Source organism: Haliaeetus leucocephalus, unplaced genomic scaffold (genome assembly GCF_000737465.1).
Source record: "Haliaeetus leucocephalus isolate CR32 unplaced genomic scaffold, Haliaeetus_leucocephalus-4.0 Scaffold752, whole genome shotgun sequence".
Lineage (NCBI taxonomy): Eukaryota > Metazoa > Chordata > Aves > Accipitriformes > Accipitridae > Haliaeetus > Haliaeetus leucocephalus.
This window is the reverse complement of record NW_010973188.1, coordinates 4,027,114-4,045,009: the sequence shown is the minus strand read 5'-3', so window position 1 is coordinate 4,045,009 and position 17,896 is coordinate 4,027,114. Positions and strand designations below refer to the sequence as shown.

At 37.1% G+C, this 17,896-nt stretch overlaps 1 protein-coding gene across 1 annotated transcript in view; it reads right to left on the bottom strand.

Annotated features, from left to right (window-relative positions):
- Positions 1–17,896, bottom strand: part of HEATR5B (HEAT repeat containing 5B) — a 60,420-nt gene that overhangs the window by 28,897 nt on the left and 13,627 nt on the right. The window contains exons 11-21 of the mRNA XM_010581217.1: positions 17,376–17,487; positions 15,993–16,145; positions 15,600–15,699; positions 14,759–14,868; positions 13,806–13,969; positions 11,003–11,178; positions 9,969–10,074; positions 8,032–8,222; positions 6,347–6,506; positions 3,376–3,565; positions 1,838–2,007 (exon numbers count right to left, since the gene is read on the bottom strand). Of these exons, the coding sequence (XP_010579519.1) occupies positions 1,838–2,007; positions 3,376–3,565; positions 6,347–6,506; positions 8,032–8,222; positions 9,969–10,074; positions 11,003–11,178; positions 13,806–13,969; positions 14,759–14,868; positions 15,600–15,699; positions 15,993–16,145; positions 17,376–17,487 (1,632 nt within the window). The remainder of the gene's footprint in view (positions 1–1,837; positions 2,008–3,375; positions 3,566–6,346; positions 6,507–8,031; positions 8,223–9,968; positions 10,075–11,002; positions 11,179–13,805; positions 13,970–14,758; positions 14,869–15,599; positions 15,700–15,992; positions 16,146–17,375; positions 17,488–17,896) is intronic.

Below are 17,896 nucleotides of genomic sequence, written 5' to 3'. Positions count from 1 at the left end.
ACTCCTTTTGAATCACCTCAAGTACAAGCAAATATTTTTCTTATAGAAGAATTGTACATGGTCCCTATTTTCCTGAGAAGTAGCTGCACAGAGAACTGTATGTTTTTCCACAGTGGAAGAGAAGAGTGCTCTTTAAGGAACACTGATTCTTTATTTACCCTGGGGAATTTGTTTTTAATAAACCAAATACACATTTGCTTTCTTGGTATTAGGTTATTATGTGGATGGAAATTGCTTTCCTGAACGAAAGGGTTGTATAGTTTATAAAGCACTTTAACAGCAGATCTTTGTTCCACATATGCATATACAAGATTTTAGTCCTGAAAAAAACCCCAGACTTTAAAGAACTTCTAAATATCACAGTGAGGTTGTTTTAATGGAACTAAAATACATAACATTTGGGGGATTTAATTAATGGAAAGAGTATTCCCCGTTTTAAGTTACAAAGCAAACAACTAGTGGTTATGAAGGCAATGCAGGAAGAAGAAATGAAACTACATTGTGGAACTGGGTGGTTTGATTTTGATACGTGACATTAATTCATTAATTCCATTCAAAAGTGAGTTAGAAAGCAATGAAGAGTTTGCTAATGGGGCAGATAAGGCAGACCTTGCCTACAAATCTATGTATTTGCAGTATAAAAAAATACACAAGACAATTCAGAGGAAAACTCATCAAACTAAGTATGACTTGGAAATAAGGAATATGAAAAAAAGAGAAGGAAAATAGCTTTTGTTTAGCAGGGGACCATAAAGGAACAGGAAAGAGACAGCAGAAAACCCTGGGAAAAGTTTTCGAAATAGCACTAGTCATTCCTGTATGAACTTTATTGTCTGTAATATTAACCACTGGTACTTACAGAGTAAATGGCTATAGGGATTGTTTGTCATGTTGTACATTGTATTCATACAAAAGGGTCTACCTACTTTTGGGTACGTTGCACCCCTTTCATGCACAATTTTGTGAAAGGACAAGCGACAGATTCTGGGAACACACTGCAGTCTCAGGAGTGCTCCGCCAGGGGTGAGGAGCAAGGGTCAGTGTGGAGGGGGAAGCATGTAACAATGAGAGGATGCCCTAGGGAAAGTCTGGATTGCAGATTAAGAAAAAGGTCCAGTGTTGACATAAGTAGGATTGCACTCCTTCAGGTAACAGAGAACCACCAGTTCCACAAAGAACGACACAAAGAACTTTGCAAAACATGCAACAGACATTAGGGAGAAGCTTTTCAAATTTCTCAGTATCGAACTGCTGAACCCTCTAAAAAATAATTTTAAAAATAGTAATAATAGAACCCCCCCCAACCACCCACAGACAACACCTTTCCTCTTAGTCATATTTGGTATGTTTTGGGTTCCAGCCTCTGCCTCGCTTCCAGGCTTAAGCCAGGACTTGCTGACAGAACACTAATGGAGGGAGAAAGCAACGCTAACAGCAGCAGCACAAGAATTTGAATGTCAGCATCTACTATGCTGACAGTGGTAAAATAAATCCAGAATCTCCTGCCTTCCCCAACTCATTTCCTTCTGTGCATGCAATCAGTTGGAGGAAACAGAGCATTTCAGCATCTTTTTACTCAGTCATATTATATATAAATGCTTGCTCTCTTGTGCTCTCTAGGGTGAAAAGAGAATCAGACCCTATGACTACAATTTGGGCAGCATTCCAAAAAGATCTAAAATGGCTTGGGGACAGACGTCCTTTTATTGCACTCCAGTGTTTTTGCAAATGTGACTTGCTCATTACACATGGGTATCCTTGCTAAGTACTTGTCCTGTCCTCTGCTAAGCATGTACATAAAACTTTGAGGAACAAAAGGGATGCATTTTGTACTCACACAAAGACTGGGAACCAGACTGGACAGGTTGACATGCCGTGGTGCAAACATATGAAGCTGCTGGAGGCAGGATATGGCAGCTGCCTGAACAAGCGAGTCTGAATGGTCTTGTGTGATTGCACATCCCACCAAACAGGAAGAACGGATTGTTGAAATTGTAGCTCCGTTACCTAATGAGGTAATAAGATACCCTTAACACAGCAAAATCTTTGTATGACAACGGTAGGCTTTAAACCTTTGAGAAACAAGAATTCTTAATGCTTCAGAATTCACATACTAACATTCAACTTTTCTGAATTCCTACCGCAAATTAGTATCTACACAACTTCACAGAAACATTACAGTGTTCCAGTACCTCTTTTAGCTCAGTTAAACAATGTCCTGTCCAAATGAAATTTTCGATCAATGATCGTAAGTCAGAAATATTTTGAGAGTATCTTCCCAGGACATGAAACCACTAAAACTATCTGAGTTTAAATTTTCAAAGTCTCCTTCATTCTATACCTGTGGGCAACATTTCATGGACAGAACCATTTCCTAAAATATCAAATAACACTTAAGCTAGCATACACATATGCAGGTGGTTTTAGTTAGCTCCATTAGATGAGTTGCACCACACTAATAGGACAAGCATTCAAAAGAACAGTATTTAATTTGAAAAATAATCCCATTCTGTATTTTAAGAATTAAACTGCATCAGGTTTATAAAAAATCTTGAATTGCAGAAAAATGTAACCTGCAGAAGACATTCTATGTAAGTTGTTGTTTATTTAAAAAGTTAATGACACTCTAGATCAAAAGGTTAACACACAGCAAGCAGACACACAAGTTCAATTAAACCATCTAGAAATTTTTCATAACTAGAAACTTAAGTCTAGTTATTTAGAGTTAAAACTTCACTAGTGGCTGTCCTGCTGGCACTGCATCACAGACCATCCTATAAATATCACTAAAAATCCCAGTTAGACAAAGTTACAAATCTGTGGTTTTGCCATCTGAGACACAGAATTTTAGATACAGTGTTTGGCATGACAAGATCTTATTCTCTACAGTAGTAAGGTACAGTGATCTAAAAGTATGAAGAATGAGTGGCAATGAGTTATAGTTCACAGTATTATCAATTATGTCAAACTTAAGCTCTTGCCATCAGTTAAAAAATAAAATCACCACGTATTGAAAAAGTGGAGGAAAAATCTTGCCTCTTGCCCCACCTATACACAAAAATATACACAGCAAATTATGCAGCAAGAGTGTTTTTCATCTTTTACCTACCATGCAAATTTGCCATTAGCCAGAACACCATACATCACTGCAATTTCTTTATACAAATCTCAAACTGCAGACAAAAAAGCCCCCAAAAAGCCCCACAAGTAAGTTCAGAAGTGAGGTTGCTTGCAGGACTGTAACTGAGTTTGTCAACATCCCTCCCCTGCCTGCAACTGCAACAAACAAAAATGTATTTTCTTCCATTTAAGATTGCAATATATTATCTTTATACAAGTTAGATTTTTTTGTTTGCTCTTCAAATTCCCACTAACCTTGCAGCTCAGGCCCAACAGTAGTTATTATAGCTCCAAGACATCGGCCTAAGCATTGATGTACTTCCGTATGTGATGGTGGAACAGTTAAGAGCAGAGTAAGAACTAGAGAAAGCGTTGGCTCCACATAGCCACGGTACATTGGTCCACTAGAATCTACTATCAGGGCAAGTGAATGGAGAGACCAGGTCTATCAAAAAAACAAAGGAATATTTTTCAGTAATACATTCAGGAAATTTAAACAATTTTGTATGCAGACTGAGCCTAGATCTGTATGTCCTTGCTTAAACATGTCTAGTTAGCCACTCTGACTCCAGAAGTGTTTCAAGGGTCTCAGAATCTCAGGCAATCACCTGGGAGTTCAAATATCTCTAGCATACTCTTTGGCTATCGGCAGTTTTGGGGATAATGGAGATGCAGATGACAAAGAATTTGAGCAAAAAAATGGTTAGGCACTTTGAGGAAGAAGAATCCAAACACAAACACCACACCCACTTTATAAAAAAGGAAAAAAGAAGAGTGACTCTTAAGACAGGAGAAAGACAGAATCATTCCACTGTAAAACTGGATGTAGAGTCTGAAATGGGCAGGTGACAAAGTCCTTAGTGGGGAGTGCCTTTGACATTCCAGTAGAAACTGATTTTCAAGACAAGTTGAAAGGTCCACATGCATGTTCTAATTAATTTTCTTATTAGACGGTGCAAGAGAAGAAAGCAGTGATGTTCAAAGGCAGTGTACTACAGGATGAGAAAAAAAAAGGTGAAAGATCAACCTATTTCAGTTGCAAGATAAGTAAATAACAAAAGAGCAAAATAATTTATTGTAATTGTCAAAGCAAGAAGTGGGCAAGGGGACAGTCTTTTTGGTCACTGATGTTTTGTAGGAAATGAATTCCCCTGACAGACCTGAAAGCATTAGCTGTCTCTCCGTAATATCTTACTAAATTATCTTATTTCAGAATCTTCTTCCATTAAATGGAATTGCAATTGCACCAAAAAGACTAAGTTAAAAGAATATTATGGTTAAAAGCTAGACTCTTAGGAATGAGCTGGAAAACCTGCCTTTAAAACTGCTCTTTTTTAATCCTCTCTGATTCAACCCAAAAACATTAGCACTAGCAATCATGTAACTACTTCTACAGTCCTAACAACATGGTAGCACATTACAGCTTACCCTTTCATTCCTGCAAATTTCCGTTACTCGTATTCCCATACAGTTTTTGTGTATCCATACTGATCTGGTGAGGGATGAGGTTGCAAAGCTTAGCTTTTCACAGTGGCCTGGTGTTGTATTCTCAATAGAAAATAAGGTAGGTATGCAAGTTCCACCTGGCCTTCCCCTTTATACTTCATATTTTATTCATAGAGCAGCAACTCTTTCCATTTTGTTTTTTAACTGAATGTTACACAATTATATGCCTCAAAATTACTTAGTCATATGTGAAATAAGTTACACATGCAAACTGAACTTTGTCTTACCTTAAATCAACTAAGGAAATTTAAGAGACTTTGAATTGTATTTATAGATTATTATTTTTTAAACATTATCTCCAAACAAAACTAGGCTCTTTTTCTCAAGTGATAAGCTTGATTCTTTTATTATTTTTTATTGCCCTGAGGAAAAGAAATAAGAGGGTACTCTAGTACATGTTCTATCAAGGTAACAATTTAAACCAAGGCACAAATATGATTCTGTACAGTTACTGGGGCTTCAGCTTCTCAATCTGTGTGTATAAAGTGCCCCTACTCATGGGGGGCACACAACTTCCTGCTACTAAAAACATAATAGTCAGTCACTATTCCAGATAATTGTTTCCTTGCAGTAACTTGTGAAAAGAATGACAACAAATTACCTGTTATATCATGCAATTACACCATAATCTTTGAAGAACAGTAATTACAGACAAGACACTTGCTTTTACTCAAAAAAGGTTTGGTGTGTGTCCCCCGCCTTCTGAAGTAATTCTTTTATTCTAGTGCTTTGATAGATTTCATTGCTGGATTAAAAAAAAAAAAAACCCAGCACTTTTCCCTCTAATATTCAACTTCTTACTGTAAAGACAGATGTACTGGTCCATCTAGCCCTCTCTTCTCCTTACAGCAGCAGCCACAAACATGCTTAAGGGAGAGTAAAGACATACCAAGACAATCACGCCTCAAATTTCTCCTGGGAGAGTAAAGACAGCATATTCCCCCAAATTTCAAGTATTTTCAACTTAGGCAACTTTCTGAACTGTGCAGTGTGTATACATATTCAACTCTAAAGGCAACGCTCTTTCAGCAGCGTGTTTAGTCCCCTTTTTACCCTACCAGCAACTTTTAGCAGTCAAGTTGTCCTCATGAGACACGACATCTTTATAGTCCATAGTGGATAGAAACCCCTCCCCGCCTTTGCCTTGTCTTGGACTTGGCCCCTAACTGCAGCTTAGCTTGCAACACATTTTTGTTGGCATAATATAACCCCCCAAAGATGATGTACTGCCATACTGTGTTCACAGTATCGCATATACGGAAATTACTTGGCAAAGAAAACTACTGCTGATCGCCTGAAACTCCAGTAACTGATCACGTTAACCATTAGCCAGTTATTAAAAACTTTAGTTTAGGCAGCTAAGGTACAACTAACACACTGTGCTTTACAATTACAGTCAGTTAGGAATACGCCCACAGTGAATTATTCTGGCTCAGCTGACAAGCAGACACTTGTCCATCTGAATTAACGTGACCACTTCCAACTGCCTCCCTAACTAACAGTAAGGTTACATTTTAATTGCAGTACATATTTGGGATTCTGTATTGTAAGAGTTTAGAAGGAAAGTTCCGCTTTCTTCATGCTCCCTGGCACATCCTACATCCATATGATTTGGCTTACATGTGACAATCTCTATTAAAGAACATGCGAACAGGTAATTTAATTTTCAGTTTTTATCCTGAACATTTTAAAGTAGCTTTGTGGTGACTGTGTTTTTTACCTGGACTTCAGGAGATGTTCCATCTTGTGCCAAAGCCAAGAGAATACTGACACTAGTTTTCAGATGCTGTCCAGAACCTATTCCACCAACATACCGATGGAGACAGCCCAGAGCCAAAGAATGGCCCGTTCTTGATACAACATCTCGAGCAGATTTTAACCTATCAATGTTTAAATAAAAGGAAATCATGTAATTCACTAAGTTTGTTACAAAGAACCCTTCAAGTACCAGAACAGTTCAAATGACTTTGCAGGCCACCTTACAAGATCTTGAGAAGCCTTAACAACAAAAGCAAAAATAAGGTACTTAATCCATATTGCTATTAAACCAGATTACATATAAGGCAAGTGAAAAAAAGAAAAAAAGATATATTGGTTTTTTATTTAGTTGTTTTCTTTCTTCCTGGTCAGAACTTGACATTTTAGATGAAGAAGAGTTTTGGAAGTGAAAGAATATAGGAAAATTTTCTAGTGTTTACTCATCTTTCACAGCAGACTAATTTAATAATCAGAAAAGTCACTGCTAGACCACTGCAGTGCAAAGGAATCAAGAACGGAAAAATGACAACACATACTGAGAAATGACACAGAAATCCACAGCTATGTCTTCCACTGCAAAGTCAACTGAATAACTTTTTAATACAGCTGTTTTCTTCTACAGCTGAGTTCTATGAGTTTTCCAATAAAGCTTTTTTTTTTTAAAAGTGTTTTATTAATGAAACTAAACCACAATGAATAACATTCTGAATGACCTAGTTGTATGAAGTAGTGACTTGTTGAGTATTTGCCATAATACTTCTACTTCCAAATGCACATCACACAGTAACTTTTTAATTAAAACCTTTTCAGGGAGGTGGAGAAGAGAGAGAAAAGAAAGATCCTAATTCGTATATCAGAGGCAAGCATGCTCTTACCGATTAGTTAACAACAAAGTAAATGCAAATCTCAAATATAAAAAAAATTACTTAACAGATTGGCAACCATTAACAACTTGACTCCTAGGTAAGAAACCAAGGAAACAGTCCCAGTAATTGAAATTCAAGGAAAGACAGTAAAGATGATGTACTTTATTACAAGATGAAATGATGCGAAAAATTGAATTACCCAGAGGTAGGAGAGCTGGACTGAGGCTATGTGCATACAGCCTGGCCAGCCAAAAACATGGGCTGCAGCCCTGAGGCACATGCATTCTGATTCACAGACAGGCTGCTGTCTTAAATTTAAACCAAAAATTGGGAAACTGTTATATCTACCAGACATCTTTCTAAAGACCTGAGATTAACAACAGAATATGGAAAAAAATTACAGGCCAGTAGAGAAGTTAAATCAATATGTAAAGAGGATGTCTTGATGAAACAGAACCACTATCACACAATTCATATTACAGACATACTTAATGTAAGCTGCATTTATCTATCTGAAGCAGTTTAGTCACCTTCAAGTAACTCATCAAAAACTATTTATTGGTATCAGTTCACATTCCAAGTAGTTTAACAACTCAGCTTTTATTCCTGGAAGAATCACATAAAATAAATCAAAAAGAGAAGACTGAGAAGGTTTGTTAGATCTACATAATCACAGCAATCAACCATGAAGACAAGAGAATAATCAATATGGTATTTAGTAATCTTCCAAACTACGTTAAATTATATTTTTATTTCCTTTTCTGAATCAAAACCAACTTACTTATCAAAACTGTATTGAGCCATTCTAGCAATGAAAGAGGCTTCTCCAACCACTTGAGCCATTCTGCCAAGAGCTTCACCTGCTGCACATCTCAAAATAGGGTTAGGATTATCAAGGGCACCCATTACCAGCGTCAGAGCAGATTTGCGGACTTCTTCTGGTCCTAACGTGCTTTTATTCTCAGCTAAACCCTACATGAAAAAAAAGAAGAAAAAAACATTCCAAAGCAAGGGAGAAAGGGAAGACATAAGAGCAATTTTACTATATTTGAGATCTTCAATTAAAAATGATGTACTTTTGTTTAAATTTGTGGTCATTTATCCTAAAATATACTGGTTGAAAATATTTAAAACTCAAAATCAACAGCATACTCAGTCTTATGTTTGCCAACACTCTATGTCACATACAGGAAGACCTGTTGCACTAGTCTTTTTTATCAAATGCATTACAGTGCTACATGCACCCTAGTGCTACTGAATCTGAACTAGCTTTACACAGGATACCCCAGGAAAAAAGAGAAGCTTTAAAATCTAACGGCAACATCTCTTTATGTCAGACAGGAAAACCACAGCTGAGTTATGTTTCTGCAAGAATCACTTAATCAAAGACATTTTGGGTACATGAAAATATGTTTTTCTTAACAATCACTTCTTTGCAAACATTTACACAGCCTGTTAGATGGACATTCTACAGAACAGTAACACTAAACACAGCTTCTGCAGCTTCTTCGGTTCCAATATTTCATTAATAGGACATCACTTCTCGCTACAACTTTCAAGAAGCCTTTTACTTTGGAAAAAATTATCAGACACGTGAAGTACAAACACTGCATGTATTATAGAGGAAGAAGTTGATGGCTCTACCACAGATTCTCATTTTCTGTTCTGAAATCCTCATTTCAGCTCAATTTTGGCAATTCTTTGGCCATTTGGCATGGCATGGGAAATTCCAGGCATCGGTCTCAGAATCTACTTTTCAACTTGTAGCAATATGATTCACGTTTCTAAGAACAACGCAAGGAAGAGAGGTGCTGTTTTGCCCATCATCCAAGGACATGGAACCCTGGTAACAATTAGCTTGAACTAGGCAGCCATTTTTTGTATGGCAAAAGTCAGACAAGAAGAAACTCATCCAATCTTTAATTACAGGCTGGCAGTTCTACAAGGGTAGCTTCCTCAGTGCACAGGACTTACGTGCTCTGAAGAGGAACAAGGATGACAATGATAGCTGTTGTCCAATGGATTCATGAATTGGAAACTATACAAAACAGCATCAGGAAAAAAACTAGAAATGCCTTAAGAAATTTTACTAGTAGAAAGAAAATCCTATACTCTTAAGACACCATTCTAACAAAGCCATGAGGCAATGCAAGTCACTGAAACCAAGTATTTCTCAGGAATATTATTTGCTGTCTAGCTTCCTGACTTGATGGCATGAGGTTGGATTTCCAAGTGTAGATAGAGAACACAGAGCTGTAACTGAAGTCAGTGGGACTGGACATAAGCATCTAGAATTCTATGCAATACTAGAGAGTCTTAAGAAGGAAAAATTAAGACATCCAAAACAGAAACCCAAATCTGTTTTTATTTCCATGAACCTCATCTGTACAATACTCTATGACACATTTTTGAGTATATATGGCAAAGTACTTAAATCCATGAGTACAGTGCAAATAAAACTATATGATTGTAAAAGAAAAAAAAAGTCTGAATACTAATAGAATGCTGACTACATGAGCCTCATCTGTTCTCTGTACTGATACATGCAGACAAGAGCTCATGCTAGTATCTAAAAAATTTCAATTTTGTTAGTTTCAAACTTTTGAATGTTTAAGTGGTAACTTTAGTAATGTTGTTCTAACAGCCTTTTGTATTGAATACAAATCAATGAATCAAACTGATGAACTTTAGCATCCATTACAAGTTTGCAAGTTTTACCTTCAAGGCACTAAGAACAGCAGTAAAGATATTAAGTTGCACAGCTTGCTGGCGAACACCTTTAGCCTGCTTGACACATTCAGCGAAGTGATCCAACATCTGTAATCTAAAACAAAGGAAAGAATGCAATTTAAGTGATATTCTTTTGAAATACAAACTAAAACACAGCTGGTAAAAAAACGCACACAACAAGAAGGCCTTTTAAGTTCAGTCACAGAATTTATGTTTCAGGGGCTGCAGAAGGTATTCACTTTAGGTAGAAAGGGTAGAGTCACTCTGAAAGTCCCTCGGCTGGTTCTTTTAGCTCATCCACAAATGTTTACTATTCCCTTTGAAGAAAACACCACCAAGAGGAAGTGAGTCTTCAGATATATTTGGCTGTATAACTAGAAAGCTATTAGGACAAGAGTAGAAAAATACTGCCTCTCCACTACCATTCAAAATAGTGTTACCCTCCATATTCCATATCTGAAATGCGTCTTAGAGAAGCTTTCATTCTGTGCTCAGTGACAAATTAGCTAAACTGAATGACAAATGTAGTCCTGACAACTCATAACTCTGCAAAGGTAATGTGGAACACAAAGGAAAATAAGACGAATTCCATTCCCTCTTTCTCATCACACATAAAATCATTTGCTGAGTATAAACCAAACGGTCTTACTCGTGGAAGCCAAATGAAATTCAAAGGATGCCATTGCTAAGTTTTCAAGGCTGATTTGAAGTTAGTTGCAATGGATATTTTTGCAGGAAATTTTGGTTGCAGGAGACATTAGTATCGTTAAATACAGTAAGAGGAAAGAAGAATCTAGTCTCCACCTCTGAACCCTCATCTTCAAAATTGATAAAACTGAGGAAATCACCTTATTTCTGAACTGGGTACACACATTCTGGAATCGTGAGACACAAAGAACACCAAATACTGAACTTGGAATTTAAAAACACTTGATATCAAAGTAGATTCTTATTTCAAGAAAAAAAATCAAAACATAATACTAACCAGAGGACTCTGAAATTGAACACTGATATAAACTGACCTATGTTTGTAAGAGACATGAGGAAAAACCACACCAAAGAGAGCCACAGATGCATCGATGACAGATACTCCTAAAGGAAGGGGACCAGGTACAGCTTCACCAGCAGGGATGCGTAGATAAATAGAAGATGGATCATGTTCCAAAGCACCACTTCCAGATGCACTGTTTGGCTGAAGCTGCAAAATGCCACATAATATAAACACCTCTGCATATATGTTCACACAAAAAATTTGGAACTCAAGATAACCAAAACACTTAAGGAAGCATCTGTCCTGGTTTCAGCTGGGATAGAGTTAATTGTCTTCCTAGTAGCTGGTACAGTGCTATGTTTTTGAGTTAGGTATGAGAAGAATGTTGATAACACTGATGCAACAGTTGTTGCTCAGTAGTGTTTAGTCTAAAAGTCAAGGATTTTTCAGCTTCTCATGCCCAGCCAGCGAGAAAGCTGGAGGGGCACAAGAAGTTGGCACAGGACACAGCCAGGGCACCTGACCCAAACTGGCCAAAGGGGTATTCCATACCATGGGACATCACATCTAGTGTATAAACTGGGGGGGTGACGGTGGGGAATCGCCGCTCAGGGACTAACTGGGTGTCGATCGGCAGGTGGTGAGCAATTGCACTGCGCATCGTTTGTACATTCCAATCCTTCTATTATTGCTGTTGTAATTTTATTAGTGTTATCATTATTAGTTTCTTCTTTTCTGTTCTATTAAACTGTTCTTATCTCAACCCAGGAGTTTTACTTCTTTTCCCGATTTTCTCCCCCATCCCACTGGGTGGGGGGGAAGTGAGCGAGCGGCTGCGTGGTGCTTAGTTGCTGGCTGAGGTTAAACCATGACAGTATCTTAGAACAACAACAAAGCTTACAAACACCTGAATGCAACTATGGTGTCCCCATGCATATGCACACTAGCATTTACAGGGACAGCTAAATTCCCGAGGGCCAAAGCAGTTAACAGCTGGATAAATGCATAAACTATCACTCCTGGTAGTAAGAGATGGAAGTTAGAGAAAAGCAGATTAATTCTGGTACAAATAGTAGCTTCTCAATCACTGGCTACGAAGCGACATTTCAGAAAAAAGGTTATTCATTCACTCTCTGAGCATTGAGTTACAATAAAGTATACTAAACAATCAGTTTTGGCTGTAGTGATTTCCTACACAGAAAGATTTAGAAACAGTACTAAAATTACTAACATTCCTATCATCATGAAAATACTTCCTAACCATCACTCTTTCAGGAAACACAATTAAACAATCATCTATTTTCTCTGAAGAAAACTTATTTTCATAACTTGTTAATTATTTAATCATGAAATAAAATTAGAATTGAGTAGCTCTGTATTCTTAAAAGGCCAGAAAACAGAGAAAACATCTGTTGAAACCTCCATATCACTAAAAAATAAAATGTGACCAAGCACAAGAGAATCCTGTGATGCACTGCAGGGCCTCAGTTACCAACACTGGCACTTTTACAGGTTAGAGGTTAAACAAAGGGCGGGCTGGGGGGGAGGAAGGGGCATGGGGAGAGGCGTGTCCCAGAAAGCTCTGTGGATTGAAGACTGAACTGGAAGTCTACTATGTCCACCACAACAAACAAGGGAAGTTTATAAAATCCTTTTTTCACTTTGACATGCTGATCTTTCCTCTGAAACAACAGTTTCCCATTGGGTTCTCACACTTGGTATCAGTCTTGGGTTTTGGATCTGCTCAGTCAAGACAGCTGCCTTCTGAGAAACCTTGCCGTTATTAGATAGGCTGTGGCAAAGAGGCATTTTCAGCTCCCGCCTTCTTACACCAAGAAATTTCTCAGAAGCTATGTTGCAAAGTTTATGATGGTACAGTTCAGCAAGTGATCCTAACAGTCAGCTGTCTAGGGAATACAGTTCACTGGGAAATCAAAAATTAGAACAGAATTATGAAGACAGAAATAGGTTGGTGTGTATACCCAGATGGACAAACATTTTTTTCTCCATGTCATTAAATCCTGAAATATATGAGGGTAATAGGCTTGCAAAGAGGCAGCCAGCCCCTTCCTAGTCATCACAAATTAGGAAAGAAAAGAGAAGGGTATTAACAGATAGTTTCCTAAACTATTTAACATTAACAAATTGTTCCCTACGCTACATTTCTTCTGCAAGGGCCATATGAAAAATGATTAACTGGATCAACATTACCAGTTGATCTGAAAAATTTTATTAAGAGAGACCCCCCCACCCCAGCAATACTTGCTTGCTTTTTTAAATTTTTAATTCCTGTTTCAAAGATTCACCTTTTTTAGAAATGCAGCAAATTCCTTATAATGCCAACAAAGTTGTGTCAGCACTTCCAAATGAAATGTCGGATTGCATACTACACCTATAAAACCAGTTAAATCTTGTTTTGCTGTAACACCATTTGCAATACTGCTTTTTTTTTTACAGCAGTTTCATTATAAAACATTTTAAGTGGAACTTACATTACTCCTGGTTCAAAAAAAATATATAAGAGAACAACTGCTAGACTAGGAAGATCAGGGAGTGGGGGGTGGGAGGCAGGGAGTGTTGTTTTATTTTAAAGAAATTAGGTTAGTTCACTAACCACAACCATATGAGTAGGGTTATGCAATTTGTATCTCAGCTGTAGGCAGTTTTTAATCAAACCAGTACACTGTAGATAGAAGGACTTACATCTAACAAACCTCTGAAATAAGACTAAAAACAAGGCATGAAGCTTTAGTTTTAAAAGGCTTCCCCCCCCCCCCCCACATCACACAGACAGATAGTGCAGATAATTCATTATTCTTCTAGCTTTTTATTACCTGGTCTTCAATTGACTTATGATCTGTTTCCTGCAGCCAAGAGCCAAGAAGAACACTATCATCATAATGACAAAGAGATCTTAGGAGTGATGTGGTTGTATTAGCAGAGTTGTCTGTCAAAGTAAATTCTGCTACCAACTCTCGAAGAAGTGCATTAAATGATCCTGAAAGGATGGACATTAAAAAGAATCATTGCTGCTTCTTACCCAAAAGAGTTCAGCTAGCGACCAGAAGTTACAAATCAAAGCATAAACCATTACCTCGATTTTACACGTACCAAACAGAGAAGTAAACCTGACAAGACTAGAGTTGAGAGCAAGGCTTCAAACAAAACCCTGGGCTCCCAATTCCAAATCAGTGTTCTAAACAACAGACTGGGCCATCCCTTCCAGGATGACAATCCAGATTTTGCAAAATTTTGCTCATCCACATGATCATGTAAATGTAATGAATGAACAAAACCAAACAAAAACCAAAAAGCTAATCTGTCAGATCGTGTCAGGTCATGTGACAGTGCCTGGCAATTTAATAATAATAGCATAAATCTGTCTAATAGATCAGGTCAGGTTAAAAAAGAATAAAATACCAGCAACCAAAACTAAATCTTCATTCTCACATCTGCCCTTTGAGTACGCTAAGAAGTAATGTTCTCTATCTTTTAAGTAACAGTAACATAAACCACTTAAATTGGATTTCAGAACATGATCTCCATACCTCTCAATCCTATAAGTGGGACTCTAACTTTTGTACTCTAAGTGTTACTCTAATATTTATGCTCCGTAGTTCTACTGCCAAGACAACATACGGAAGATGAGGAATACAGTACAAGACTCTTGGAGATTCCTAGGATTCTAGTTTGAATCTTCTATCTGCTTCAAAGGCAAGCACCAAAAATACATCAAAAGGAGTAAGCAGAATTTTACTTTAATAAAAATTGTTAAAAATTTATGTACCTTCATATGTCTTCGGAGGTAATAAAGCCAATATATCATAAAGTCTTAAACGGACCATAGCTGCACTAGCTTTGAGATGAGCTCCATGGGCTTTAATTACTGATGGAATGCTATAGAATCAAAATAGAAAAAGAGATAGTCAGAAATATTGCAGCTACTGAAAAGAGTATTTTCAGATTTCTTTTCACAAGGTACGGCTCTAGCCAATACAAGAAAACAATGTTCAGAGAACTACTCTGAGCAAAACTACTCAATTATCAGTACATTTTCAGAGGTAATTGTTTGGAGCAAACTTTTTAAAAGAAAAAAAAAAACCCACCACAAAAAACCCCACACACTGCTGTAAATCAGAGACATGTACCTCCTGCTCAGAAACTCCTATTGTAATTCAGGCATTTGGGGGTGGGGGGCGGTGTAAACCAAACCACAAAACCGACCCCAAAACTGTGGTTTCTCTTTTATTCTGCAAAACTTTTAAAGCCTTTTCATTAGTACATTCCATAAAAGGAGAGTTTATTGATTAACATCTAGTATACCGATATCTTAGTCTTCTCATTTCTTGCACAAGGATAAGCAAACCACGAATTCAAAAGCTCACTGAACTGGAAATCCAAAACACAGTTAAAAGTTACCACGGTAGGCCCTTCAGCACAGGCTATGCCATAATATACTTTTACAAAGCTAATGACCATAAATACAATGCTCATATAAGTTTTTTTCAACATGGACAAGCAGCAACAGCACAGTACTAGGTCAGAATGCAAATTAAAACAAATTAGTTCTAGTATTTCAGGTCTAGGAAAAGACAGGAGTGAATAAAGAGCAAAAACTGCCTACTTACTGCGACATCATTGTCATGGCACATTCTATGGGTGTCATCAATTTCCTGATTACATCCTCAGTAAGGAGCTCAGGACAGTGAGCAACAAAACTTCTCATAGCTAATAACAAAATAGTTTAAATTAAAATTTTACTGAAACAAACAAGTATAAAGCATGAGCAAGATACAGATCCTAAGATAATATCAAAAAAGCAGCAACTAAAAATGTTTATTGAAAGACTGTGTGACATGTTCATAAAACCATATGCCAAAACCAGGTGACATTGATGAAAATCTGACACATTGTACTCATTTTCAAAGAAAGCAGGGAAGTTATGAGAGTTCTCTCTGTAATACTTGGGATCATGTTTTGGTTTACTGCACACTTGTAATGTTGAAGTTTGAAATTCTTACCGCACAGAGCTCCAGCGCGACCTTCCAGTGTTACTTGCCAGGTAAAAGAATCTCCTCTTGCCTTCTCTGCTTCCAACTCCTTCAGAGAACGTGGAAACACGTTTCGCCATAGCAATAACATCTTAGGCAGATGATACCGAACAACGGAAGGACCTATGCAAAAAACATAAAGTGACAGTATAATAAAAACTTGTATTTAACTAAGTGTGAAAAATCTGCCGTGAAGGCTTTTGGTCTTTAAGCTATTTTTCTCTTGTTTCACTTCCCTTCCTTTTCTCCCTACTTGAACAAAGAAAAACAAAGGAAATTCTTTCTTATTTGTAGGTTGAAAGTGTGACAAATAAATAGTATAGGTAAGTCTGTTTGTTGATATCAGTACTAAAAATAGGAAATAGGCAATTCTATACATTGTCATGTAATACGTAACCACTGCCAACTGTCTTTTTACTATCTTTTTATTCTGACTTCTAATTTTTTTATACTACTATTTTGAAGGCAAGCTCTTTAGCCTATCCTAACTTGTTCATAAAATGAGCATAAAAATAACTGACAGTTACTGATTATGTAACTAGTTTAATGGTCAAGTTTAAAGAAAACTTCTGAAAAAGTTCCAGAAGATCCAGGGCAACCACATTAAATATATATTGGAGAAGGACAACCAAAATAGGGCTACTCTGTTAGAAAAACATGACAATAAGCTGGCAAAAAAGACAGACAATTTAGAGAAGCAAGATGAAACAAAAAATGGTATTTGCTGAGAGATCAAAATACTGCAGAATGCATCAGAACTCTATCATATTTTCCGGTATAAAAAAAAACAAACCAAAAAACCCCACTAGTGCTGCAAAATTAAAGAGTATACCTAAAACTTTTCAAAATACAGCTTCTGATATTTCTTTGATAGCAGATATGAACATAAGGCTGGTTTTTTTTAAATACAACTGAATGGCATTTTAAACTGGTAACACTTCTAATCAGTACTGTTGCCTATCCAGAGGCACACATGCAACCTGTTGGAATGCTCGTTAAGTTTTATTTACAGTTCATTTCTTCTGCACCGCAGTATTCAGGAAGGAAGACTATGGGCAATTTTGCCCTTCTCACAGTATGACTAAAGGCTGGGTTTCTAAAAACAGAGCAGAATTTTTTTTTAGGTGTGACACCTTCTACTATCCTTCAGCTTACGTAAACACTAATATTTTACTTCTCCCCAGCATAAACAACAGTGCTGAAATAAATGCACTAACACTCCGTTTCCCTTGGCATAAATACTCTTGTGCTAGATACTGGACTGATTATATGTAGAGACCATTTGCCACGGTGGATAATCAGAAATGTTGGACAAGCAGTAAAATAAAACAAAAAGCAACTGTTCTTACAAACCTAAAGTCATAAGTGCTCCAAGTAAAAGCCATCCAGCTTGAGTTCGCTGCAAGGAGAGTCTGCTGTTTTGTGCAGCAGTTCGTAACAGATCCTCAGCAATACTGACCACCATCTGCACCAATGACAAAAACAAAAGGATTTTAAAAATATAACTTAAGCCACTGCAAGCTACTGCTACACATCCACCCTTACAGACTACATATAAACATGTTCTCAAATAATTTAAATTGACCTTCCATAAAGAATGAATGCACATTACATTTCATGCAGATGATTAGTGTTTTGTGTATGACAATACAGACAGTAATATTCTCTTCAGCAATTATTCATTAATATGCCAAAAAAGAATGCAAATTTGAAAGAAAGGGGAAAAAAAGCTGGTAAATATTGCAACTGAAATACTACAAACACATACTTTGGCCATTGTTCTCTTGCTAGGAACAAGTTCAATTTCAATAATGCTTTAACTTGTTACCATGTCACACACTTTGCAAAGCTATTACTTCTAGATAAAAAGGTAC